The sequence below is a fragment of the Mauremys reevesii genome, linkage group 5 (genome assembly GCF_016161935.1).
Source record: "Mauremys reevesii isolate NIE-2019 linkage group 5, ASM1616193v1, whole genome shotgun sequence".
Taxonomy (NCBI): Eukaryota; Metazoa; Chordata; order Testudines; family Geoemydidae; genus Mauremys; species Mauremys reevesii.
In genome coordinates, this window is record NC_052627.1 from 121,202,513 (window position 1) to 121,228,679 (window position 26,167).

Sequence of the window (26,167 nt, forward strand, 5' to 3'; positions counted from 1 at the left end):
GGCTGCAGTTAGTAGTTGTTTGAACTGATAGCTAAAGCTATATTCTTAGCCGAACAAACTACTCAGTCCTTCAGGAAAGAAAACTAAATACAGGTCAGATCAGCATGGCTTTGTATCACTCAGAATTGCTTTGCAAGGCTGGAAATGGGATGGTCTATCTTTTTGTAGACAGCAGATCTAATTTCTCAAAGGAATAATATTTTGCTGGACTGATACTGGATCTGATTCTTGCTCTACCTATTTTCATAACTTGATTCTGAAAAATAAAATGGGTTCTTTAAAAATTAATTAGGAGCTAAAAGCATAATAGGTTTTCTCTTAAGGTTACAGTGAATGTTATGCTTAGGAAAGGTGCCACCAACTAGCATCCTGCACTGGTGGGTGGAGCTCACAAGGATCATGAAAAGTCCATCTCTTCGGGTGAGGTGAGGGACCACAGATCTTATCAGTCAGTTATGGGGGGGACAAATACTGGAAAAAATCAGAGCTGGGTGCAGGTCATGGGGTCAAAACCAGAAGGGGGCCACCTCACAGAGAACCCTGGACAAGGCCCATTGCTCTGAGGACTCCAAGGAGCCAGTGGACGATCATGCAGGTGCTCTGCCTGGAAGCATGCATGGACAGGAGAGCAGAAATAGGCCCCAGGGTCACACAGAACCCCTTCCTCGCCCCCGTCCAGTGGGGGTTGGCAGTATAGACTCAAGTCTATGGGGGAAAATCCTGGCCCTACTGAAGTCAATGGCAAAGCTCCCATTGATTCCAATGGGCCGGAATTTCGCCCTCGATTCTCCTGTAAACAGGCAAAGTGCCGGCACTGCTCCAGCATGGTTCTCAGCCCTGTAGAGAGCCATTCACACTCCATGTCCCCTCGGTCGGGAGGTGCACAGAACTTTCAACCGGCCCTGAGTTCAGTGGGACTAAGGGCATTCAGCCACTTGACAGGGTTGCTCAGCACCAGAGGCAATGCTCAACATCTTAATTCTGGCACCATTTTAGGCAGTCTCCAGGGGTGATTTCTTTTCAGGTGCACCCTTGTTTGGGCATTAGGACCTGGACTGAAGCCACTAGATTCACTGCCCATAGGCCACTGAACAGCCATCTGATGAAATAGACATGGGGGTATTTCTGCATATTGACAGGCAGGTGCTCTTCCCCCTAGTGTAATGGGCACAGCTACAGGTAAGGCTGAGTTTCAACTTCCATTTTGATGTCCCTGCTGTTCTGAGTTTCTGAAAAATTAATTGGAAATAAATCCTGTGTGAGGTGCAGTCTTGCACAGAGGTGCAATTTCCCACAAAGTGCCATGTCCTGTGACTGCCCCTTAGTTCCTCGGCCAAGCACAGCCCACCTGTATCCAGGAATCACGGCTGGTGTTTTACTCTGTGGGCAGCGTCAGACTGCTAATATTCAGAGCAATTGATGTCCTTGCTTTTATAGGAGGTGATAGTTAAGAGGTTTGTTGCAGTTTTTCTGGCTTTGGCATAATGCCTATTGCATTTATTCCTAAAGATGTACAGAGAGATCATACTTTAAGGCATAAGCACAGGAGACAGAGCTAAAGCTGAGCATTCAACCTCAACCGTTCATTTCTTGATGCTTGATTTCTCAACCTTAATGTTGCGTAAGCAATATGTGCTTTTGTGTATCATACACACAAGTACACATGCCCAGTGGTCATTATTCTGTTGTCCCTTCTGCACTGACAAACATTCCTTAAATTCACCATATATTTTTGCTTGAAAATGGCAGGCTTGGGCCCAGTATAACTGCCCAGTTTTTTACTTGGAGATTAGGTGAGGTTGCAGAAGACTGGAGAAGGGCAAACATTGCCTATATTTAAAAAGAGGAACAAAGAAGACCCAGGGAATTATAGATCGGTTGGCCCTTTGGTACCAGGAAAGATATTGGAACAAATTATTGAACAATCAATTTGTAAGCGGATAATAAGATTATAAGGAATAGCTAGCATAGATTTGTCAAGAAGAAATCATGCCAAACCAATCCGATTTCCTTCTTTGATAGGGTTACTGGCCAAGCAGATAGGTGGAAAGCTGTAGATTTCTAGTAGGGCTTTTGACAGTCACCCATGACATTGTAATAAGCAAACTAGGGAAGTGTGGTCTACATGAAATTACTATCAGATGGGTACACAATTGGTTGAAAGACCTACGCAAAGAGTAGTTATCAATGGGCTGCTGTCAAACTGGGAGGGCATATCTAGTGGCCCCACATGGATCAGTCCTGGGGCTGGTACTAGTCAATATTTTCATTAATGACTTGGATAATGGAGTGGAGAGCATGCTTGTAAAATTTGCAGATGAAACCAAAGCGGGAGGGATTGTAAACCCTTTGGAGGACAGGATTAGAATTAAAAAAATTACCTTAATGATCTAGAGAATTGGTCTGAAGTCAACAAGATGAAATTTAATAAAGACAAGGGCAAAGTACTTCATCTAGGAAGGAAACATCAAATGCACAACTGCAAAATGGAGAATACCTGGCTAGGCAGTAGCACTGCTGGAAAAAATCTGGGTGTTATAATGGATCACAAATTGAATATGAATCAACAGTGTTATGCAGTTGCAAAAGACTAATATTCTGGGTTGTATTAACAGGAAATCTGTAAGACATGGGCACAGAGGTGAAAGTAAGCCGGTCCGGTCTGGTACGGCGTAGCGGCAAGAGCCAGTATGCCGTGCTGGACCACACCGGCTTCCACGACGAGGATTGAAAGGGCAGCCCAGAGCCCTTTCAATCCCGGCCGCGGCTCTGGCGGCCAGGCTGGGGCCAGGATTTAAAGGGCTCGGGGCTCCCCATGGCTGCAGGCAGCCCAGAGCCCTTTCAATCCCGGCCGCGGCTCTGGCAGCCGGATTGGGGCCAGGATTTAAAGGGCTCGGGGCTCCCCTCAGTGGCAGGAGCTCTGGGCCCTTTAAATCCCTGCCCCAGCCCCGCAAAGCTCGGGGTTCCCTCCAGCGGCTGGAGCCCCGGGCCCTTTAATTTGCCCCTGAGCCCTGGGAGGGGCTCCCAGGCACCTCTTCAGCTGGGAGCCCATGGTTGATTTAAAGGTCCTGGGTCTCCCAGCCACAGCTGGTGCCCCAGAGCCTTTAAATCTTGAGAGGCCACACCTCTTCCGGATGAGGCCACGCCCCCTCAGGACTCCAGCAATACCGGTAAGTCCTGTAAGTTACTTTCACGCCTGCATGGGCAGTAATTGTCCTCACACATCTATTTGGCACTGGTGAGACCTCAGCTCGACTACTGTGTCCAATTCTGAGTGCCACACTTTAGGAAAAGGAGGACAAATTGGAGAGAGTCCACAGGAGAGCAATAAACATTATAAAAACTTTGGAAAACCTGGCCTATGAGGAAAGGTTAAAAAACTTAGCATATTTAGTCTTGAGAAAAGAAGACAGAGCAGGGATCTGATAAGTTAAGGGCTGTTATAAAAAGAGTGGTGATCTATTGCTCTCCATGTCCACTGAAGGTAGGACAAGAAGTAATGGACTTAATCTGCACCAAGGGAGACTTATGTTAGATACTAGGAAAAACTTTGACTATAAGCACTGTTAAGCTGTGGAGCAGGCTTCCAAGGAAAGTTGTGAAATCCCCATCATTAGAGGTTTTTAAGAACAGGTTAGACAAACACCTGTAAGGTATTTACTCAGTGCAGGAGGCTGGACTTGATGATTTCTCGAGGTCCCTTCCAGTCCTACATTTCCATGATTCTATGACTGCCTAAGCTAGTCTTTAGTACTGAGGATTTATCTCCCTTATATTTTTCCTCTCCCTTTCTTTACTTTTTCTTCTTTCTTCCTTTTGACTTTCCCACCAGTCTTGTATCTAAAACTCATTTATCAGACAAGTCTTTCCACGTCAACATAGCACTAATGTTGTAAACGTATACTGTACTTACCTTTCTGCTTACTGCATATCCAGTAACAGTATTGTTTTTGCAAGCTTCATTACGGAAAATGTAATAAAATTTTACTCAGACAAAGAGAAATCTGATAGTGTGGCATTGCTTGAAAATTCACTTCAGCATCTGAAGGTTGCAGTATTCTTTACACCCTGCTGATATTTTATTCTTTTATAAATTAGAACAAACTCCAATCTTAGCAAAAACCAAAACACACCACCACTTAAAATGTGCTGCAAATGTCCTGACTTCTAGACTCCCACAAAAATATTTCAGACTTACCAGCTGCACCTCATCACGTGCTAATTGGTGGGCATAAATAGAGGTACAGAAATTATACCTAAAATGTTTTTATCCGTCTGAAGCTTCTCCTGATTTGAGAGTGTCTATACATGGTGGTGAATGCCGGTAGAACTGGTAGAAACCTTTAATATGCACCCATTGTCCCTGTATTTCTCCTGACTACATAAACACACAAAAACGTGTGCCCCCTTTGTTTTGGATTTAACGATAATAGTTGATTTGAAGCAAACTTGCATGTTGTACCGTAGAGAAAGCAAGTGAGCAAGAGATCAGGTATCCATGTGCTGCAGTGGGTGGAGTACACATGTTTTTCATCCTGGTGACGTGGATACAGAGTGAAGAAGTAGTCTTATCCTAGAATCCTGGCATGTATAAGGGCCACAGAAAATCCTCAGACCCAGATCCTGGTCAGCCCCACTGGCAAGCTCTGCTGGCACAAGATGGCCTGACGCATAGCCATCCAAGGATCAGGGGAGTACAAAGGTGGTTTATTTGCATGTCTCTTCTGAATTGCGGCATGTGCTCCTTGGTCACAGCCAAGGATCTCAGTCTAAATATTGATCTTTAGTATTTATCTTGTTGTGCTTTTTGTATTTATCCACATAGTTGTAGTTATCTACCAGTGATTGTATTGCTTAGTTGCCAAATACAGGAGGCTTCAGTGTTGTCCGGGTAAGAATCGTCTGTGTTCCATGTCCTTTTGGGTTGTGTTCCATGGGCTGCCTTTTTTTTTTCCTGGGAGATTTTTGGGGGAGAAGAAAGCTTGCTCAGCAGTGTCACCACTTCTGTGGAGGAGAGTCATGTGCAAATGGATGAATCCTGTGCTGTGCTCTAAATCTGTCTAGTCAAGGGAGCCACCCTGATCACTTGCCATAGGGAGTTCCACAGCAGTGCATTCTTCCCCAAGAATGCCTTCTCCAGCTCTGATCCTTGGTATCATCAGCTGTATCATCAGCCTATCTGTTGATCACCATATTCTTGGAGTAGTGTGGAAAGAGGTGGTGCCTTAGGTACTTAGGCCAAAACCCAATGAGAGCTTTGAAGAGGAGGACCAGAAACTTGAGCTATATCTGATAGTGATTAGAGACACAGGGTAGTGTGCAGAGCATTGGTCTGATGTGTTCTTGTCCATCTAGAAGTTGTTGCTGTGTTTTGGACTAGCTGCAACTTCTCTGTGGCTTCAGCAACGCTCAGCCCTAGATAGATGCATTAGGCCTGTCCCAAAGCAACAAAGGCATGAATCATTGTGATTAGGTCTTGAAGAGCAGGTCTTCTTGCCAGTCAGAAGCAGTGGAAGTAAGCCTTTTTGGCTACTGCTACAAGTTGGGCATCAAGATGTATGACTGAGTTGAGTGTGGGCACAGAATACAAGCTTCTCTGACAGTTGAGGGCTGAGAACCCTGAGCTAAAGGAGACCTTGTTGTTTCAAGTTTTGTCCTTCCATTTCCCTAAGGCAAGTGGTAACACACTGTGGAGTAATCAGACCCAAGAACCTTTGGTTCCAGTTCTCCTTTGGATCAAGAGAACTTTAGCCCAGGAAATACAACATGCTCACCTAAAACCTTCATATTCAAGGACTGAAGTTTCCTGCAGGGCAGTTTCAAGCAAACAAACAAACTCCTGATAAATTAGGGATTAGAATTAGGGATTCCTTTCAAACATGCAAGGTCTTTCCAGGCATTCTCTAATATTTCAAAACCAGAGGGTACAGCTTGCCTAAGTCAGGTCTTATGCCTGTGAACCACACCTTATGTCTCCTGTGGCCCGTCTTTCACAAAGGCCATATTTCTGATGCTACATGCACACAAAATAAAAAGAATCATCAAGAGGAATGGCCTTCTTGATATATACCTAATATGATAGAAACTCCATATGGACCTCTGCTTTCTAAACAGATTCTAACCTGGGCTACTCAGATTTTGAGTCTGCTATATCTAGCTATCTTCTGTCTTTCTTCAGGTTTTATATTAGTGCTTATTACTATAATATTTGAAAGCCTTCCACATAAAATTGATAGCAATAGCAAAGTCCCGTATGTACTTCATGGAGCATCTGCCTTTTCTCACTTTTGGGAGTAAAAACTCTGGGATAGTTTTGGGAAGGTTGGCTGGCTGACCTGTTTGTTGCAGATTTTTATATACAATACATATTGTGTTGAAGACAGAGCCTGTGTGAAGAGTGTCATTCTTGTTGTGAGAAAGGCCTTTTCAAAGAGGGAGGTTTTTCAGCCTTTCTTAAAGCTGGTCAGACTCCAGACTTGGCCAATTTACTTGACCATCACTGTTCCAGGACTTTATTCCCAGGTATTTGCATGAGTTTTCCATTTTTAAACCCCGTCCTGTGTAAATCGCTCATAAAATCATTGAACAGAACTGTTCATGCTGAAAAAATAGGGTATTTCCTCAAATTCATACAGTGTATTGTATAATTTCCAGGTAAATCTGTATCAACCCTAACTTTGCTTCCTCAATTTAAGTGCACAGTACAATCAATTCAAATGCTTATTCTTGCTCAGGGGAAAAAAATTGTAAATCTGAATTACCCATATAACTATCCAGTTTGATTAATGACACTCTTAGATTGTAATTCATAAAACAAAATGCACCTTTACCCCGCAAACTGACAAGTTCAAAGTGATATGAATTAACGGCTCTGTTCTGACAGCTGCACATTCCCAAAATGTGCCGTCATAAGTATCTAGAAATGCAGTGGATTGTTGTTGGGAAAACATCTGGCAGGTCTGCACACCCGCTACGTCCTTTCCCCCTCATGATGGTGATAACTCAGCTCTCCACCTTTGTACCCACATGCTTGCAAAGTCTGTATTCTGTTCTAGTCTGCTCTATTAAGGTTCTTACACTGCATCCACCACTGAGCACCTTCTAGTAGTGCTATCTGTCAGGGTGTTTGTTCTCTCATCTGCTCCCCAGGAGGAGGAGCGTGTCGAGTAGGGTGTTTTGTTTGGGGAGGTGTTTTAAAATGTATATAAATGTAAAACAACATGTATAAGCTGGAGAAAGTAGAATCCAAGGAATGTGCCTTGCATTTGGAGCTGAAGGTGGTGAGGTTTGTGATGGTCCTCAGCTCCTGTGAGAGGTCATTCTGTAGTCTCGGGCCGGCCCCTGAGAAAGTTCTGTCTCCTGCACAGATGAGCTTTACCCTTATTGTAGAAAGTTCCATTGTGCCAGAGGAGCAAAGTTTTCCACCACAGTCTTCATCTCAGAGCCTTAGTCCATCTTTTAGATTCCCTAGGCCCAGGCCATGGAGCACCTTGAAGATAATGACAGAGACCTTGAATTTGTTCGATATTTTATGGGAAGCCAGTGTAGGGAGTAGAGGACAGGGCGGATGTGCTTCTGGTAGCCTGTGTTGCTGAGGAGATGTGCTGCAGTGTTCTGTACTAGTTGGAGTTTCCTAAGCATTGAATTTTCTTTCCCACGTGTATCACATTGCTGTAGTCCAGCTGAGAGGTGATGAAGAAGGCACAAATAACCGAGGCTAGGTCATCATTTGCCAGGATGAGATGGAGTCTCCTAGCCAATGGGGCGATGATAGAAAGTGTTACTTGCAGATGCTGCTACATCCAAGCTCAGTGTCAGCAAGGAATCCCTGAGCTATGGACTGAACTGACCACCTGTCGGTGTGCCTTGAACCAAAGAAGACTGCGCAGTGGTTGCAAATTCTTCAAAATGTTTTTCTCTGCTCACCAGCATAACCTCTGTCTTGCTTGGAGTCAGCTTCAGCCAGATGTTCTTCATCCATGAGCTGATCTCATCCAAGCACATTTTGGTGTTAATGGTGTGTTTCTATGTGGTGAAGGATAAGTAGAGCTGTGTGTCATCTGCATATTACTGGCACTTGAGTCCTTGCTATCTGACCAGTTCACTAAGTCATTGCAAGTAGATATTGAATAGGACTGGCAAGAGAATTGATCCTTGCCGGACTCAACAAGTGAGGGGTCTGGCGGTGGAAGTGCAGTTTCCCATCACTACTCCATTGGGTGCAACCAGCAAAGACAAACTATTTTAACGCATTACCCTGGATCCCAAACTCCCTTTCTCAGGTGAAAAAGCAGTACATTATAGTTGTCAGTGTCACACTCTATAGATCTAAAGGGGTAAGAATGGATGTCTGCTCTCTATCCACTGTCAGCAGATCATCCATCAGTGAGACTAAAGTTGGTTCTGTCCCATGTACTGGCTTGGTTCCAGATTGTGCTAAGTCTAGGATATTGGCGTCGACAGGATGAGCATCTAATTAGTCTTTGCTTAACATCTCTATGAACTTGCTCAGTAATGGGAGGTTTGATGCTGGCCAGTAGTTGGCTAGAACCCATGTATCGAGGGTGGGTTTCTTCAGTGTTGATCAGTCTGTTGTGTGTGTAACCCTTCTGCCAGGAGGAGCCAGCAGCAACCAGGGCCGAGTTCAATATCTAGGGGTTCCTTTTCAACAATATGGCACAGAACCGGCTTGAGCCCCCACCCAGTAGCCTGGGAAAATTACACACCACCCCTGGGTGTCTCTGAGAGGCAATGCTTCCCCACTCTCAAGCACAGAGTGTGAGTGTAGAAAATAAACTTTTAATGAAAGGAGGGAATGCATCTAACATTAGTTAGGGGAAATGCCACAAGCAGGATTCATAATCATAAAACTGTGAGCAGGAAACCACGTGGGGCAGTGTCTTCTGCCTCAGGTTCTTGAGTTCTACAAAAAAAAGTTCCTTTACTGTGCCCCCTTCTGCTCCCTCACCAGACCCCACTCACAGTGGTTGTCCTTGGTCAGTGAGGACCCTGGGTTCAGAAGTGCATCTGTGCAAGTTCACCCCGCACCCGGGGAAGAAGGCACCTTGCTGTCTCTGCTATCTGAGCACTTGCTCTGGCTGGCCACCCCGCCAGCTGCAGCTCCTCACTGCCTGGCAGCCCTGCCAGCCACTCGTTCCATTCACCGGTCACCTTCTGCCACCTGCCTCTCTGCTGTGACCTCTGCAGGTCAGTCTCTCGAGGTTGCACCCAGCTCTTAGTGATTTCCAGCTCTGAGGCTGGGCAGAGACACTGTCCCAACACAAGTAATTGTCAGCTCTTTAGAGAACTTAAAATAACAAGTCTTCTCATGGAGCCTATTTTGCTCTGTCTTTGAAGAGTGGGGCGGAACAGGTTAAACCAGACCAGGGACTCTTAGGGATCATCCACACCTCCTGGCTGAGATACTTCTCCCCACCCCTCTCACTATCTCACAGCCCCTGGCTTAATGAGTCTCTTTCAACTGAGCAATCGGGACAAGCTCGGCACAGTTCTGTTCCCCTTTAATCATACAATAAAGATAACAACATCGATAACAACATTTCGTTACCCCTGCATTCAGTACTAAAATGATCTCTTGAGGTCCCTTCCAACCCTAATAATCTATGATTCTATGATTTGTAACCCAACACCAGCCAAAGTTGATCACTTGGAGCTACACAGCTCCTGTCTGCTGGATACCTACGCAGAGTTCCTGTAAATACAGTTTACTCCTGACGTCTCTCCCCCTCCCCAAGCAGCTGTCAGGGGAGAGTTCATTCAGATCTGTTTATAGAGGGGATGATATGATAAGACTACATAAAATGGCATGTCGCTGAACTGTGACTGCTAGCAGCAAATATCTCCAAGGGCCAGTGATGGGATGCTAGATGGGGAGGGATCTGAGTTACTACAGAGAATTCTTTCTCAGGTGTCCAGCTGGTGGGTCTTGCCCCACATGCTCAGGGTCTAAGTGATCACCATATTTGGGATCGGGAAGGAATTTTCCCCTGGGTCAGATTGGCAGAGACGCTGGGAGTTTTTCACCTTCCTCTGCAGCGTGGGGCACAGATCACTTGCAGGTTTGGGATTCTCTGTAACTTGACGTCTTTAAATCATGATTTCAGGACTTCACTGGGTAACTCAGCCAGAGGTTAGCGGTTTATTACAGGAGTAGATGGGTGAGGTTCTGTGGCCTGCAATGGGCAGGTCAGACTAGATCAGTGGCTCTCAACCTTTCCAAACTATTGTACACCTAAATCAACTGATATAATATTATATTTTAATTTCAGTGTGTGTTATAAACAAGTCATAATCCTATTCAATTTATTCATAAATGATCTGGAGAAAGGAGTAAAAAGTGAGGTGGCAAAGTTTGCAGATGATACGAAACTGCTCAAGATAGTTAAGACCAAAGCAGACTGTGAAGAACTTCAAAAAGATCTCACAAAACTAAGTGATTGGGCAACAAAATGGCAAATGAAATTTAATGTGGATAAATGTAAAGTAATGCACATTGGAAAAAATAACCCCAACTATACATAAAATATGATGGGGGCTAATTTAGCTACAACTAATCAGAAAAAAGATCTTGGAGTCATCGTGGCTAGTGCTCTGAAGACCTCCATGCAGTGTGCAGAGGCGGTCAAAAAAAGCAAACAGGATGTTAAAAAGGGGATAGAGAATAAGACAGAGAATATATTGTTGCCCTTATATAAATCCATGGTACGCCCGCATCTTGAATACTGCGTACAGATGTGGTCTCCTCATCTCAAAAAAGATATACTGGCACTAGAAAAGGTTCAGAGAAGGGCAACTAAAATGATTAGGGGTTTGGAAAGGGTCCTATATGAGGAGAGATTAAAGAGGCTAGGACTCTTCATCTTGGAAAAGAGGAGACTAAGGGGGGATATGATAGAAGTATATAAAATCAGGAGTGATGTGGAGAAAGTAGATAAGGAAAAGTTATTTACTTATTCCCATAATACAAGAACTAGGGGCCACCAAAAATAAAAGGAAGTTCTTCTTCTCACAGCACACAGTCAACTTGTGGAACTCCTTGCCTGAGGAGGTTGTGAAGGCTAGGACTATAACAGCGTTTAAAAGAGAACTGGATAAATTCATGGCGGTTAAGTCCATTAATGGTTATTAGCCAGGATGGGTAAGGAATGGTGTCCCTAGCCTCTGTTTGTCCGAGGGTGGTGATGGACAGCAGGAGAGAGATCACTTGATCATTACCTGTTAGGTTCACTCCCTCTGGGGTGCCTGGCATTGGCCACTGTCAGTAGACAGATACTGGGCTAGATGGACCTTTGGTCTGACCCGGTACGGCCGTTCTTATGTTCTTATGATATGCAGCCTGTGGTAAAACTAGACAAATATCTAGATGAGTTGATGTGCCCCCTGGAAGACCTCTGAGCAGGGCCGCCCAGAGTCAGGGGCAAGTGGGGCAATTTGCCCCAGGCCCCGGGCCGCACAGGGGCCCCCACGAGAATGTCGGAGGCTCCCCCCCACCTCCGCTTTCCCCCATTCCCTGGCGCCTCAGCACGCCGTGTCCAGGAGTGGCCCTAGACAGAGCTAAAGTGGCGTGGCTCGGGTGGGGCCTAAGCTCCTCCCATTTGGAGCTGCATGGTAAAGGGGCGGGGCCTGAGCGCCTCCTGCTTGGAGCTGCATGGTAAGGGGGTGGGGATAGAAGCTCAGGTCCTGACGGAGCCGGGCCACTGCAGCGCTGTCCAGGGGCCAGGGCAGCTTCTGGATGCAGCGCGCGCTGAGGCTCTGGGAGAGGGAGGAGGTGGGAGTAAGTAGCATGGTAACCCACCCTCCTGACCCCCGCCTACAGCCCTGACCTACAGCTCTGAGCCCAGCCCCTCTGAGCTGGACGCGCTCCTGACCCCCCCTACAGCCCTGACCCCCAGCTCTGAGCCCAGCCCTTCTGAGCTGGATGCCCTCCTGACCCCCGCCTACAGCCCTGACCCCAGCTCTGAGCCCAGCCCCTCTGAGCCGGACGCCCTCCTGACCCCCCCTACAGCCCTGACCCCCAGCTCTGAACCCAGCCCTTCTGAGCTGGACGCCCTCCTGACCCCCGCCTACAGCCCTGACCCCCAGCTCTGAACCCAGCTCCTCTGAGCTGGGCAACCCCACCCCATCCCCACAGCTGTGACCCCAGCTCTGAGCCGGACACCCTCCTGACCCCACCAGCCCTGACCCCCAGCTCCAAGCCCAGCCCCTCTGAGGTGGGCAACCCCAACCCCATCCCCCCACAGCCGTGACCCCCAGCTCCGAGCCCAGCCCCTCTGAGCCGGACGCCCTCCTGACCCCCCCCCCAGCCCTGACCCCCAGCTCTGAGCCCAGCCCCTCTGAGCAGGGCACCCCCTGACCCCCACCCCAGCCCTGACCCCCCAGCTCTGAGCCCAGCCCCTGTGAAGCGGGCACCCCCCTGACCCAGAGCCCAGCTCCCCACCCAGCCCTGGGCAACAGCAGCGCCATTCCCAGGCAGTGACAGCCCATTGGCACCAACCATCACCGTCACCCAGCAACAGCCCATTATGTAATTGCAAATGTAGACATACCATTAACGCAGTTAATGTTTTTAATGTTTTATACTCCAATATAACGCAACTTGATATAACATGAATTCGGATATAACATGGTAAAGGAGAGCTCGGTGGGGGGGGGGGGCTGCGCACTCCAGTGTATCAAAGCAAGTTTGATATAACGCAGTTTCACCTATACTGCGGTAAGATTTTTTTGGCGCCCCAGCACAGTGTTATATCGGGGTAGAGGTGTATTTTCAAATTATTAAAAATTAATTTTTGAATGTATTTCACTGGTTATTTTTTACATTTTCAAATACATACTACAGTATTGCAACTTATTTTTATGGAAGGGGCCCCCGAAATTGTTTTGCCCCCAGGCCCCCTGAATCCTCTGGGCGGCCCTACCTCTGAGTCTCCCAGGGCTAGGTGTAACCTGGTTGAGAACTGGACTAGATGATTATGAGGGCCCTCTCTTACCTTAAGATCTATGAGGCTATGAAGAAGGAAGGGAAGAGTCTGTCCCTGAATAAGGTGTTGGCTATTTCAGTCGTGACTCTCTTTCACAAGCCAGAAGGGTCATGGGTTGGATTCACAGGTCGTGGGTCGAGACCCCTTTAGGGTGTCAACAACTTACATAAGAACGGTCATACTGGGTCAAACCAAAGGTCCATCTAGCCCAGTATCCTGTCTTCCAACAGTGGCCAATGCCAGGTGCTTCAGATGGAATGACCAGAATAGGTAATCATCAAGTGATCCATCCCCTGTTGCCCATTCCCAGCTTTTGGAAAACAGAGGCTAGGGCCACCCTCCCTGCCCACCCTGGCTAATAGCCATTGATGGACCTATCCTCCATGAATGTATCTAGTTCTTTTTTTGAAGCTGTTATAGTCTTGGCCTTAATAACATCCTCTGGCAGAGTGCCACAGGTTGACTGTGCATTGTGTGAAGCAATACGTCCTTTTGTTGGTTTTAAATCTGTTGCCTAGTAATACATGTAATATTTTTGTGATTTCTGTCCCTCTGTTTCTCTCTCTACTTTGCATTGCTACCCAATGGGAGCAAAACGGTTAAAAAGCTGCTCTTGACGTTCAGCAGGAGGCATGTGGTATTGTCAAGTAGTTGGTGGCAGGGCCGCCCGGGGTGGGGGGGGGGGCAAGAGGGGCAATTTGCCGCAGGCCCCGTGCCCCACAGGGGCCCCCACAAGAGTTTTTCGGGGCCCCTGGAGTGGGGTCCTTCACTCGCTCCGGGGGGGCCGGAAAACTCTTGCAGGGCCGGGCCGAGGAGCTTCTTCCGCTCCTGGTCTTCGCCGGTGTGGGGGTCCTTCCGCTCCGGGGCAGAAGGACCCCCCCCTCACTGGCGAATTACCGCCAAAGGGGGACCCGCCGCCGAAGTTCAGCTCGGTCTCAGGCGGTTATTCGGCAGCGGGGGGGCCCTTCCGTTCCGGGACCCGCCGCCAAAGTGCCCTGAAGACCCGTGGTGGGGGCCCCCCTGCCGCCGAATTACCACCGAAGACCGGGCTGCACTTCAACGGGAAGGGCCCCCCGCGGGTCTTCGGGGCACTTCGGCGGCGGGTCCTGGAATGGAAGGGCCCCCTGCTGCCGAAGACCCCAGGCCCCCGGAATCCTCTGGGCGGCCCTGGTTGGTGGAATGAATGGGCTGGAAAAAGATTGGCTGAAACCCAGGCATATCAATGGAGGATCCACCAAGACAATCTGAGACGCAAAGACCAAACAGCTGACAAGTATCCATGGGAATCTCCAGCAGGTGGAAGATGTTCTCTCAGCAGGGATTGATTGGGGAGGGGGGGTGGCTGGTGGAAGAGACTCAGCAGCTCTCTCCTCCAACTAAGGAAAAAGGGACAGAGCCAGGGATAGCCGTGATGTCTTCAATGACAGCATGGCTCAAGGGAGCCCTGGCCTGGAACTGGCCAAGCTGAACTGTCTTAATTTTTGCCTCTCTTAGCTTAGCAAAGGACTTTCAGAATCTGTCCGCCAGGTGACTAATAAATTGTGACCTTGTTTTGGACAGGCTGCCTGGAGTCACTGCGATCATTGTGTCCTTCTTGGCCTTGTGGCTAAGAGGGGTGAAAAACGTTCTCTTGCCTGGTTCTGCTGAGTGATGGTCCCTATTGTATGCCACTACACTAGACCCACTAAATCGATCCCCACTGGACTGATCACCGCAGCGTCGATTCCCTGGTAAGTGTAGACATACCCTTAGATAGTATGTTCATTGGTGCAGAGAGTGACACTTACACGCCACATATATCGTATGTCATGGCATTTCCTCAACTATGATGATTGACCTTTTTATAGCCAGGGAAACTGAGTCCACGTAATGGTCACAGCAAGTGTCAGTGGTCGAATGCACTACAGTGGTGATAATCCACAGCAAAGAACACCCTCTGAGAAGAATATTTCTTGGTGAGGCCCTGCTGCCAACAAACTCTCCCCAGCTTTGCTTTCTTAGGGGAACTTTATTCCCAGCATGTCTTTTGGGAGCTGGCACTGCTGGAGCCCTAAAATAGCATTTTTTACAGCTGGCTGCTGCCGGCTGTAGCTTTCTGTCTTCCCACTGATTAAACCCTGGCGTGGTGCTTCCTGTTTTCCCTTTGGTAGCACTGCGGCATTAGCACCTTCTCACGTGGCACCAGCGCTGAGTTCAGAATGTCTTGCCTCCTTCTCCTTTGCTCATGATGCTGGCACCATGCCACACTCTTCCACTTACAGGAGTTACGTACTAAGCAAGGCCAGCCTAGACTACCAGGCCCACATGTGAGTGTACAGTCTTAGAGGTGGACTCTTTCAAGAACTTCACCTAGCACTGAGCAGGGAAAGGGGGGTGAGGTAATCTCTTTTATTAGCCCAACTTATGTTAGTGAGAGAGGAGAGCTGCTGAGCTACACAGAACTCCTCTTCAGGTGTGGGAAAGGTAGTCCGCGTGTCACAGCTAAATACAAGATTGACCAGCTAGTTTAGTATAAGTATTCTACGGGACCATTCAAGGTGATGTGCCCTGTTAACAGCCCTGTAGCCATAGGACAAAAAGAGGTGGCTAGTGGGTTACAGGATTGTTGTAAGAAACCATAAATCCAGTGCTGACCATAATTTTTGAATGTCTAGAAAAGTTTTTAATTTAAACTCCCAGGCTTGAAATTGTGCAGGTTTTCTTTGGGGAGGAGAACTGATAGATCGGATCCAGCAATTGCTTTGTGAAAAGTGTTCACCCACCCGTGACAGGGTGTGGTTTGTTTTATCATTTTCCTGTGTGAGTTCATTCGAGTGTAGTGAGAGTCTGGTTTTCCCCACAGTTATTGGGGCATTTAGAACCAAAATGCCAACATTTCTCAGTATACTAGTTGCCTTTACCCCTGCAGGCCTGCAGCCTCCACTTTGTCAAATCCAACTTAGGTGGCCTGTGGCTAATTTTGCGCTGCCGCAGCGCGCAGCAGCAGCAGCGAGCAGTGTGTCAGGCCCAGCCGCTGGAGAAAAACTCCCAGCCTGTCTGTACTCCTCCTCCCCTGGGGGAATACGGACAGTGCTGGGCTGGCTGCAGCGCTGGGGCTGGGACTGACACTGCTGCTTTAGAAGGCCGCATTTGCAGCGCTGCAGAGGGTGTGTTTTCACACCCTGCTGCAGCGCTGCAAATTTGTAAGTGTAGCCAAGCCCTTAGCTTTTCACATAGCAGCAAATCTTAAAAGACTGTAAGGTTCTTTGAAAACAGTAACCACCTCAAGGCCTCATTAGCATAGTTATCTTCATACAAAATGTATGTTCTGTTAATATGCCAGGGGGAGTAGGATCTAAAGATGGAAGGTGAATAGTATTTAGGTTGAAAATCACTAGTATTAGTATAAGAGGTGGGTGCCCAGTTTCGGAGAGCTCAGGGGTACATCAAATAATATAAGTAATCATGGCCAATACGTGCTGGCAATGTTCCTTGATTGTCTGAAGAACATAAGCATTTTGAAAGTAAAACAAAGAGAAATATTGATCCTCGACTAAGAATTGGCAATAATGTAGGGCAATTAACAGTAAAATATTAAAACCCAACTCCACAAAGTTAATACTGCTGCTAATGAAAGGTAAGTAAAGGAAGACTGACATCATGAAACCCAAGAGGGCAAGCACATATCACAACATTTCCCTACTCAGGTGAAGTCTGGCCAGAGGGCTGAGTCTCCATGAGTTTTTCCCATGCTTTCTGTCAGTGTCTACAGGAATTTTTGTGTCGGTAAAGGTAGGCTTACTGCCAGCCCGCTTGCAGAAGGGGTATTTATTTTACAGACAGTAGTTACCTAAGGAATGCTCACTACCAGACGAACTTTTGTAGATAGTTGGGTTACATACACTTTTAAACATTCCTTTTTGCATCATTTTGGTGGAGGGAGGGGAGAAATCAAGGGAACTTATTTCTGCTGGTGTTAGGTTGACAGCCTGCACAAAGCAGTCATCTCCCAAGCAGAGGCAGCAGCACAGAATCTTCCATAGCTAAGCAATGTGGGTTAACCCTGACCTGAGGGGAGCATCTTGGACAGACAAATCTGTTGCATGAAGTGTAAAATAAAGTCTTGGCTACAGCACAGTAAGTGTATAGACAAACCACCGGTGTAAAAACCAATGCACGTGAGAAGAGGATCAGGAACCACGTGGGTTTCATCTCAGCCTCTCTGCAATGGCTGTTCAATAACAAGTGCCAGCTGTCGTCATGCAGCACTGGTGTAGCTAGGTTATCAGAGACATAAGATGCGTGAGGTGATATCTTTTATTGGACCAACTTCTGTCAGTGAGAGTGACAAACTTTGGAGCTTACACAGAGCTCTTCTTCTGGGCTGAGAAACTAAGGGCTTGTCTACACTGGCAATTTACAGCACTGCAACTTTCTCTCGAGTGTGACAAAACACAGCCCCATCCAAGTTCTGCCAGTTTCAGCGCTGTAACATGCCAGTGTAGATAGTGCACCAGCGCTGGGAGCTAGTCTCCTTGTAGAGGTGGTTTTTTTTAGAGCCCAGCGCTGCACCGCAACCACACAAGCCACGTTAAAGCGCTGCTGTAGCAGCACTTTAATGGTGCCCGTGAAGACGTGCTCCAACTCAGAGTATCACTGCTAAGTAAAAGATTTGAACAGATTCTTTAGCCTGTAAGTAGTTAACACATATTTCAAGGGACCAGTCAAGGGGAAGTGGCCTGTTAACACCCCTCCAGTCAGAGGGAGGAGAGGAAGGTGGAGGGAGCAATGGTTGTGATCATGGTTCTTTATGATATCCACAGCTGTCCTCTGGGAGATGGATTCAGAACCCCCTCCTCCATTTCAAACTGGCCAGCAGGCAGCCAGCAGCTGGTAGCAGCTTCTAGTCACTAGTAACCTGGGTAGGATTCAAAGTGGCAGCCATCACTTGGGCAATGACATAACATGCCAAGGAGCTCATGCCATCTCCACGCTGGCAGATGTTCAAGGCAAAATTTGACAGAGAAAGAAACAAGGATTTTGCAGAAATCTGCAACGATTCAGGGATGGACTTCAAGATGCTATCAGGGATTCTTTTCAACCCTAACATCTAAGGCTAAAGACGTAGCCTAGAATAGCAGACGTTAGCACAACGTGTCCTGACAAAGAGCTGAAATGTTTCAGGACACCCAGTTAGAGACTCAAGGCTAATTAACACACATGGCTACACAGTCATCAAGCATGTATAGTCTTGGTACCCTTTAGGCAAAGGTAGAAACACCTGTAGGTTTGAGCTCTCTTTGAGCTCCCATAAGCAGAGAAAAGGAAGCCCTGAGTCTTCATGTTCTGCTGAAGACATTTACTAATTCACTCACCACAGACAGTATGCTCAGCAAATGACTTGGGTTCAAAACAAAAAGCTTTGTTCATATGCGACTGCAGCTATGCCTGAGAATACACAGGAGAGGAAGCAGGAATATAAAAATTAAGGATCAATTCTAATACCCTTAGTTGTAGTGCCTCACTCGTCCCACTGGAGTCAGCTGGGCCACTGTCAGTTAAGGCTTTGTTTACACTACCACTTGTGTCAGTCAAGGGGTGTGAAGAAACACCCCCGACCAACATAACTTTCACTGACAAAAGTGTCGGTGTGGACAGCTCTATAGCGTCTCCCACCGACACAGCTATTGCTGCTTGTTGTGGGTGGATTAATTATGCCAGCGAGAGAGAGCTTTCTCCCATCAGCTTAGAGTGGCTCCACGGTACAGCTGTGCTGCTGTGAGGTGTGTAATGTAGACATAGCCCAAGGCACTGCTCCATGTCATCAAAATCTGCTCCCAAAGCATGAAAAATAAGCCACTCTGCTATCAATACGTGTCACAGAATGCCAAAAGTGTGTGTTCCCGGAAATGCAATGGAAAAGCTAAAAACCCAGAAATCACGTTTTACCCCTTGTGTTTGCAGCTAAGGTCTGTAATGTTCATCACCAGTTCTGCAGAGACTTACAGATGGGATGAACTTGACACGGTGTGGCCTTGTGTTCACTGGTTGGGCTTCCCCCCTCCCTGCGGCATTTCCACTGACCTGCTAAAGCGGTAAAATTATAGCTGCCTGGTCTACGCTAGGAATGTAACGTATGTTAAAAATACACCTTCTCCCTAGCATACACAAGGCCTGTAAATGAAGTTAAATACGGATGCAAGGCTTTGGAGGCCTAGCGTGCCGTAGGTCTGGTTAGTTGCACAGCTGAAACCTAGGTGGCCTAGAGCTGTGATATTACAGTTAAAGTCCAGCCCACACTTCTCATACATAGGTGGGCTGCTTTAAATCTCACCAGAGGCAACTTAATGCAAAGACCTAACTCTCACCTCAACACCAAGCAAAATGCTGGGCCCCCTCTGGCTCCCAGCCCTTCACAGGCAGCAGGACTCACTGTAGCAGGGCCTGATCCTGCAAGGTACTGAGGACTTGATCTTTAAAGGCACCCTAACTCCCACTGAAATCAGTGGCAATTAGGCATCGAATACCTTTGAAGACCTAGATCTGATTGCCCTCACCTCTCACTCAATGGGAGCTGAGGCCACTCAGGACCTTGCATGAATACTTGAGTTTTTTCATGAAACTTAATACTAACCACACCAACCCTGCAGTCCACATTAAAGCCAACTGCCATTATAATCAATGCAATTTTTGCTTGGGTAAGGAAAACAGGGTTGGGCCCATGACAACAGTGACAAATCCAAATATTCTCCACTGACCAGACTGATATTTTCACTCACAGTGAAGAGTATCTTACAGCACTGTAGCCTCACTGACCCAGTGGGGTAAATATTACTCATCTAGGGGAAATCCTGGCCCTACTGATGTTAATGGCAAAACTCTCGTTGACCTCAGTAAAGCTAGGATTTCAGCAACCGAGTAAGGCTTTATCTCCACCCAAAAGATGAGCTGCCTTCCCACATGCCCTCCCCCATTGTGGATGAAGTTACATTGCTGTAAAGGTGCTTATACCAGTGCAGGAAGGGGAATAAACATTTTAGTAGTATAGGGTACCTGTATGCCATTAAAGCTGTATGTAGACCAGGGCTTGTAGTGGAATAACGGATATTGGTAAAAGTTGCTCCCCTAACCACAATAGTTGTATCTGCACAAAATCTGGGTGGAGACTAGGCCTATAAATGATTATCACAATGCAGCACCATACAATATCTCTTTACCATGACAATCACTAAAGACACACTTGAAAACAGAGGATTTATTGTTGAACAAGCCCATTAAAACTGGAAAAACAAATTCAACAACTCATTTATTTGTATTTTTGGGTAAAAACATTTTTTTCATGTTAACAAAAGCAGAATAGGTTTATTTAGTGTTCATTTCACACCTTTGACAGTTGCAGCTGTCAGGAAAAGAAATACAGTATTAAAATAAATTGAATAAAGTTGCTCACCAACAAAAAAATTTTTTTTCACACTATGCAAATCTGTGGATTGTAACATCAACAGTATAAAATGTAACAAAATCGGAATTTTAATTTTTTTTTAAAAAAAGCTTTAAAAGATAAACAGTCCAGGCTATAAAACTATATAAGCATTGTATAAGAAATGTTAACGTCAACAAGTCTACAGATACATCTTGTAAAAACCTCAATAAATTATATATATATTTATAATATCTAATAACATTTGAAATCATGCACAAATTTGTACATTTTCATGGGAAACCTAATGCTTTAGGTACTTGGAATGTACAATTAGCAGACATTTGTAAGAAAATACCAAAATTTCTTTTTAATTACAAAAAAAAAATCTATAGAAATCTACTTTCTCAAGAACTGCCACTGACTCAACCTCAAACTATAAATTATTACTTTTATGAGAAGAGCCTTGTGTTGCTAAAAAAATAATACTAATGTGAGATGCTGTCAGCCTGTTATTCTGAATCACTGATGTGTTGTATGCACAGGGGAAAAAAAATAAATCAAAACAACCATGTCATGATGATATTTGCCTCTTTGTGTTAGTAAAAGAATTAAAATCTTCTCATAAAAATACCTCCCCATGCCTTCCCGGTCCATACTAAAGTTCCCCTGTTTACTTAGTGTGCTTTGGCACAGAGGCACATAAACAGCATACAAATTTAAGTCCAGCAAATTAGGCATTATTGGCATTTTTAGCATGTGCTAGACTTAAAAGTGATATACAATCATTGTACTTCCCCTATAAAGAATGCGGCTCCTCTTACTGTTTTGCCAGTGTGTTATTTCTTAAATCCAAAAATGCAATGATACCGGCAAGGAGAAAAAAAAATAAATAATGTGCATCATTCAAAATCAACTTTTAGCTTTGCTGCATACTTGTTTTTAAGATCATCCACAAAGAATACCTTCATTCAAAAAATAGAAAAATAAACACCCACACCCCCTTAATGCACAGTGGTTAAACTGATGGAAGAATTCTTGGCCTTAGTTTTTCAAATATGTAAAAATCATCTCTGTTATTTGTTTGGATTTAACCACTGATGATGTATTGCAAAATAAACTTACCTTTGCTCACTGCAATCCAGGATAAACTAATTTTTTTTTAAAATGAATATATTTATAACATTAAATGTAATTTGTTAAAGGACTGTACATCTATACATTCTCTCAATATTTCCCGTAAACACAAAAGAAAAACTTGATTAATATATTTTTCTCCATATTTAATAAGTTAAAGAACTTAAAACGCAGTAAATTTTAAAGTTTACAGTAATGCTATGCTATTTCAACCAATGAACAGATATGTTAATGTCTATAAATAAATTTACAAATATACATGTTAAGATACAATTTTTAAAACAAAACTGTGAAGATATAAAAACAAAATCTTTTGCCCAGATCAGTATATCCTAGATTGCAATGCTCTTATTTTGAGAGATTTCCCTCTCAGTACTGCTTTACGTTGCATTAGTATTATACATTCTTTTATATATATATATACAGTATATATTTATAGATATGTACACAATTATCTGGAATAAACCTTTTTGATATAAGTTAAAGGCTCTTGCCTACAGGTACCCGTAATTTCTCTCTCCAAGTCACTGCATATGGATGGAGACAACTCGCTAGCTTTATAGGGGAGAAGTACCGAAACAGCTGCGTCTCTTGGGCTTTAAAGGCAAAAACCAAAAACTCAAATCTCCATCTCAAGAGCATAAGTTTTACATTCTTAGAACCTGATCCTGCAGCATCCAGCACACTGGCAAAATACTGCATTCATATGAAGCTCCCCTGAAGACAATGGGGCTCTGGATGGACAGTCTACCCATGTGAAAGAAGTTGCAAGATCAGAGACTAATTCTGCTTGTGATTTAATTATTTAGCAATTCCCTGGAGGCATGTGGTACCTTTATACCCACCACTTCGACGCTTTCCTCCCTATGAACAGGTTACAATGACCTTCATGCATCTGCCCTTCCGTTTGGAATGTTCGGACTCTTCTCTATACACCAGTCACCCACAGCGCTAGTGCAGGAGTGGGTTATGATCTATTACAGTCAAACCGCTGTTTGTCACCAAACCATTAACTCCTTTGAGATTTTGACTATGTCAAAAAAAAAAAAAGGATTCTTTTTTTGGGGGGGAAGAAAAAAAAATTCTAAGTAGCTGGGTAATGATCAAGCGACTATAAAAAAAAACCCAACCAACAAAAATACAGCTATTTATATAAATATATTAATCCCTGCAGGCAATGGGGCTTTTCAGCTTCACAAAAAGGTTCATGTACAGATTGCATAAGCAAAGAATTTCTACATTCTTTACACTTCTCCTCCCCAGAAAACGAAAGTTTTTTTTTTTCCTCTTCTTTGTATTACAGGCACAGAATGGCAACTTTGACACTCGGTAATACATTACCGGAGGTCCAGAGGTCAGCACCCCTAGATTTAACCTTTTTTTTTTTTTTTGAAAATATATATATATATAAAATAATCATCTTGGCAAGAGATTAGGTCCTTCAGGCCAAACAGTGCTTTTTGACTTTTTATACAGCAAAATGGGGGAAAAAAAATAACCCCAAACCCCCACAACCCTTCTACGGCTCAACAACAAAAAAACTTCTTGAATTACCAAGCAGTTTCATTCAAAGATCCTTCACTACGGTTTGTCCTTGGCGTCCTCCAAGCCTACATTCGTGAGTTTTTTTTCCATGGTCCGTTTGTGTTTTTGGAGTCATCATGTCCTGATGACACCATTGCACTGCTGGTGTTTGGGAAGACATGGCTCATCTGGCAGAAGGTCGTGGGCAAACACAGAATCGTCTCCCGAAGAGCAGGTGCTTTGTGTCTCCTGGCAGGCAGGGGAATACTGCTCGAATGGCACGGAGAGGTCAAGATACTCCTGCAAGGAGAAAAGTCACATAGTTACATGGTCACGGGTGGGGGAGAAAAGATAGCTAATGATGCTGCAATGCTGTTCAGTTACCACAAACATTAGGATTAGATCTGGGAATGCCAGCGCTGGGTTTTGAATACCCCTGAAGCATGAGGGTTTTGGGATCTGGGATTTTAGCTTAGCCCGTTATAAAGGTAGGGGCCAGGTCTGAAATTCAAAACCACCTCCAAAGCTCAAGAGAGATCAACTGCAGGGTTCTGGTTCAGGCCCATCTCTGCTCAGGGCTGATCTTTAGCCAGAGAGAAACACTTACATCAGTTGATGTTACAGTAAGGACCCTATCCAGGTCTTCCACTAGCTGCTTAAAGGTTGGCCGTTGCGATGGGACTGCATGCCAGCACTCCCTCATGATCATGTACCTGAGGAGAACAAAGAGCGAGACCTGTGATCCCAGTGGGGGAAGAGAAGAGCACGTGTGCAGATATACATGTCCCAGCACAGCCAGGCTTTGGCCCATGCAACCATTGAGGCAGAGCCAGCCCCTGCTCCTTTGCATGGCCCTAAGCAAAGTGAGACATGCAGCTCCTTCTGTGCCTGAACCCACTGCCCAGCCCCGACATGGCCACCAGTCAGTGCACTGCTGCAGGGCATCACACAACCCAGCTGGTACGCTTGCAGCAGGAGTAAAGTAAAGAAAGGAGGATCCCCTAGGGAAACCCCTCTAGCAGGGTGCCTTAGGAACTCGCAGTGCTGGAGCCCAAGAGGGACAGGTATGGAAACTGGGTGTGGAGAGTGAGGGAAAGCCCAGGTTACAGAGTACCGAGAAAGGCAGCAGCTTTATTACTGTAGCTGTCTATCACACGGTCCTTGGCAATGGCATCGGGAGCATCGGCCTAAGGCTGCCAACGGCATGGAGCAATATGTAGCCCCAGCATTCATGGTCTTGGCAGCAGGACCGGAGGCCCCAAAGGGAAAACGAGGAGGAGGAAATTCACACTTCGATTTCTTTGACATGCCCGCACACCCCTTTACAGTAATGTGGCCAGCCTGCAAATCACAAAGCTGGCCATAAATGATCACATTGAAAGAGGAAGCCATTGGATTATCCAAACAGAAAACCCTAATGTCCCAGGCGGAAATCTGGTTTGCCTGGTAAACAATGGCAAGGCCTGGCTCTTGCCCTGTCACTTTGTTGGGAGCAAGAGAACACTCATCATGCCCTGTTGGTCTTGAGTGCCCTCTCCCTTGAGCAGTAACCAACGATGTTTACAGGAGAGGGCATCCGCCCACAGAGATGCAGCACGTATGAAACAAGAGCACATACCAATTTCATACAGATTGGGCTGCTTTTCAATCCAACATACAGCAGGAAAAGCTTTGCCTACAGCAGGTTTGTCCACAGCGTGGAGTAGGCAAAGTCAACTGGACCAGGGAAGAGTTAAAAGACAACAGCAGGGAATGGCGAGACAACAGGCTTAAAATGGAGCATTGCTAGCACGACGCTCCCTGAATAGCGATTTGCCCTGCCTCAGTCCCAGCGTACGGACTGGAGTTAGACACGGGCAATTAAATGTTACTGAATTCACATTCATTTAGGGCGTTACTGAAGCTGAAACAACAAGGAAGGAAACTAACGTAACGATGCCATTTTCTGAGGCTCAGAACCGGCCTCCTAGCAATGGTCTCATGGCCAGAGAACGTGTTTCTCATCTGCACAGTGACCAACGTGCCGGGACTGGGCAGAAGAGCTTATGTCCCTATTACTACCCGTCACTGTCATTTGGGTGGGCCAAGCCCTCTCCTGATTTACACCTCACTTAACTCTACCAAAAGACAGAATTTGGCCCCCTTTGTGTGTTGAACAGAAAGAGGCTCTGAAGAGTCATCTCTCTACGTTTCTTATTACAGGGGTCCCATGACACAGAAACCCTTGTTTCTGGTATAGTGCCGCAATCAGACAAATACATCAGGCAGGAAAAGCTGTATTCAAAGGGTACGTCACCACAGGCGGTGCTAGCCCATTGCGGGCTCTACGTAGGACTATCCTCCCTCCCCACCCACCCACAACACATACTGCTCAGGGCCCTAAGCAATTGCTTAGTCTGCTTATGCCTGAACCTCACTAGGCAAATCCATAGACCGGAGCTGGGCACAGGGTTGACATGAATCAACCAAGCATAGCAAGCGTAGCTGCATATTTTGTCTGTCAGTGACATAATGAGTCTAAATGCACCAGGCTTGGTAAGTCTATCTGGAGCCAGCCGGACAATTGCACAGCAGGACCAGCTAAATAGTAGCAAGTGGGGGTCAAACAAAGGAACGGGCAGTGATATTTATACACACACACACTGGAAAGGGGACTGGAGAAACTGAATTAAGAAGGAAAATAAACTCATGCGTCAGTCAAGGTTTCTAGAAATGAAGCCGTAAGGATACTCCCTCCCATGCGCTCACTTACAGGTCATGAGTGCAGTTTGCTGGCTTGTCCATCCGATGGCCTTCTTTTAAGAGTTTGAAGAGTTCCTCAACTGGAATTCCCGGATATGGAGACCCACCCAACGTAAAGATCTCCCATAGCAGCACTCCAAAAGACCAGCTGGGAACCAAAGAAAGATGTTTAAAATTCAATGAGGTTTTTTTAGTTTGTTTGTTTTTTTGCTTTATTTCGGTGCAGCCATGCATAGCTAACGCAGCCATCAATAGCATGACTAATTGCCTAGGCCATTTTTACTAGTTACTTGGAGATCTCTGCTGATCCAACTCAATAGCAAAGAAATCCCAGGCACCATGTCTGAAACTGAAATGAGCATTT

The 26,167-nt window shown here is 45.8% G+C and overlaps 1 protein-coding gene across 6 annotated transcripts in view; it reads right to left on the reverse strand.

Moving 5' to 3' along the window:
* Nucleotides 1–22,913: 22,913 nt before the first annotated feature.
* Nucleotides 22,914–26,167, reverse strand: part of FGFR3 (fibroblast growth factor receptor 3) — a 73,346-nt gene continuing 70,092 nt past the window's right edge. For all 6 annotated transcript variants that reach the window (XM_039540140.1, XM_039540141.1, XM_039540138.1 and 3 more), the window contains exons 16-18: nucleotides 25,814–25,951; nucleotides 23,669–23,774; nucleotides 22,914–23,361 (exon numbers count right to left, since the gene is read on the reverse strand). In XM_039540140.1, the coding sequence (XP_039396074.1) occupies nucleotides 23,197–23,361; nucleotides 23,669–23,774; nucleotides 25,814–25,951 (409 nt within the window). In that variant the 3' untranslated portion in view covers nucleotides 22,914–23,196. The remainder of the gene's footprint in view (nucleotides 23,362–23,668; nucleotides 23,775–25,813; nucleotides 25,952–26,167) is intronic.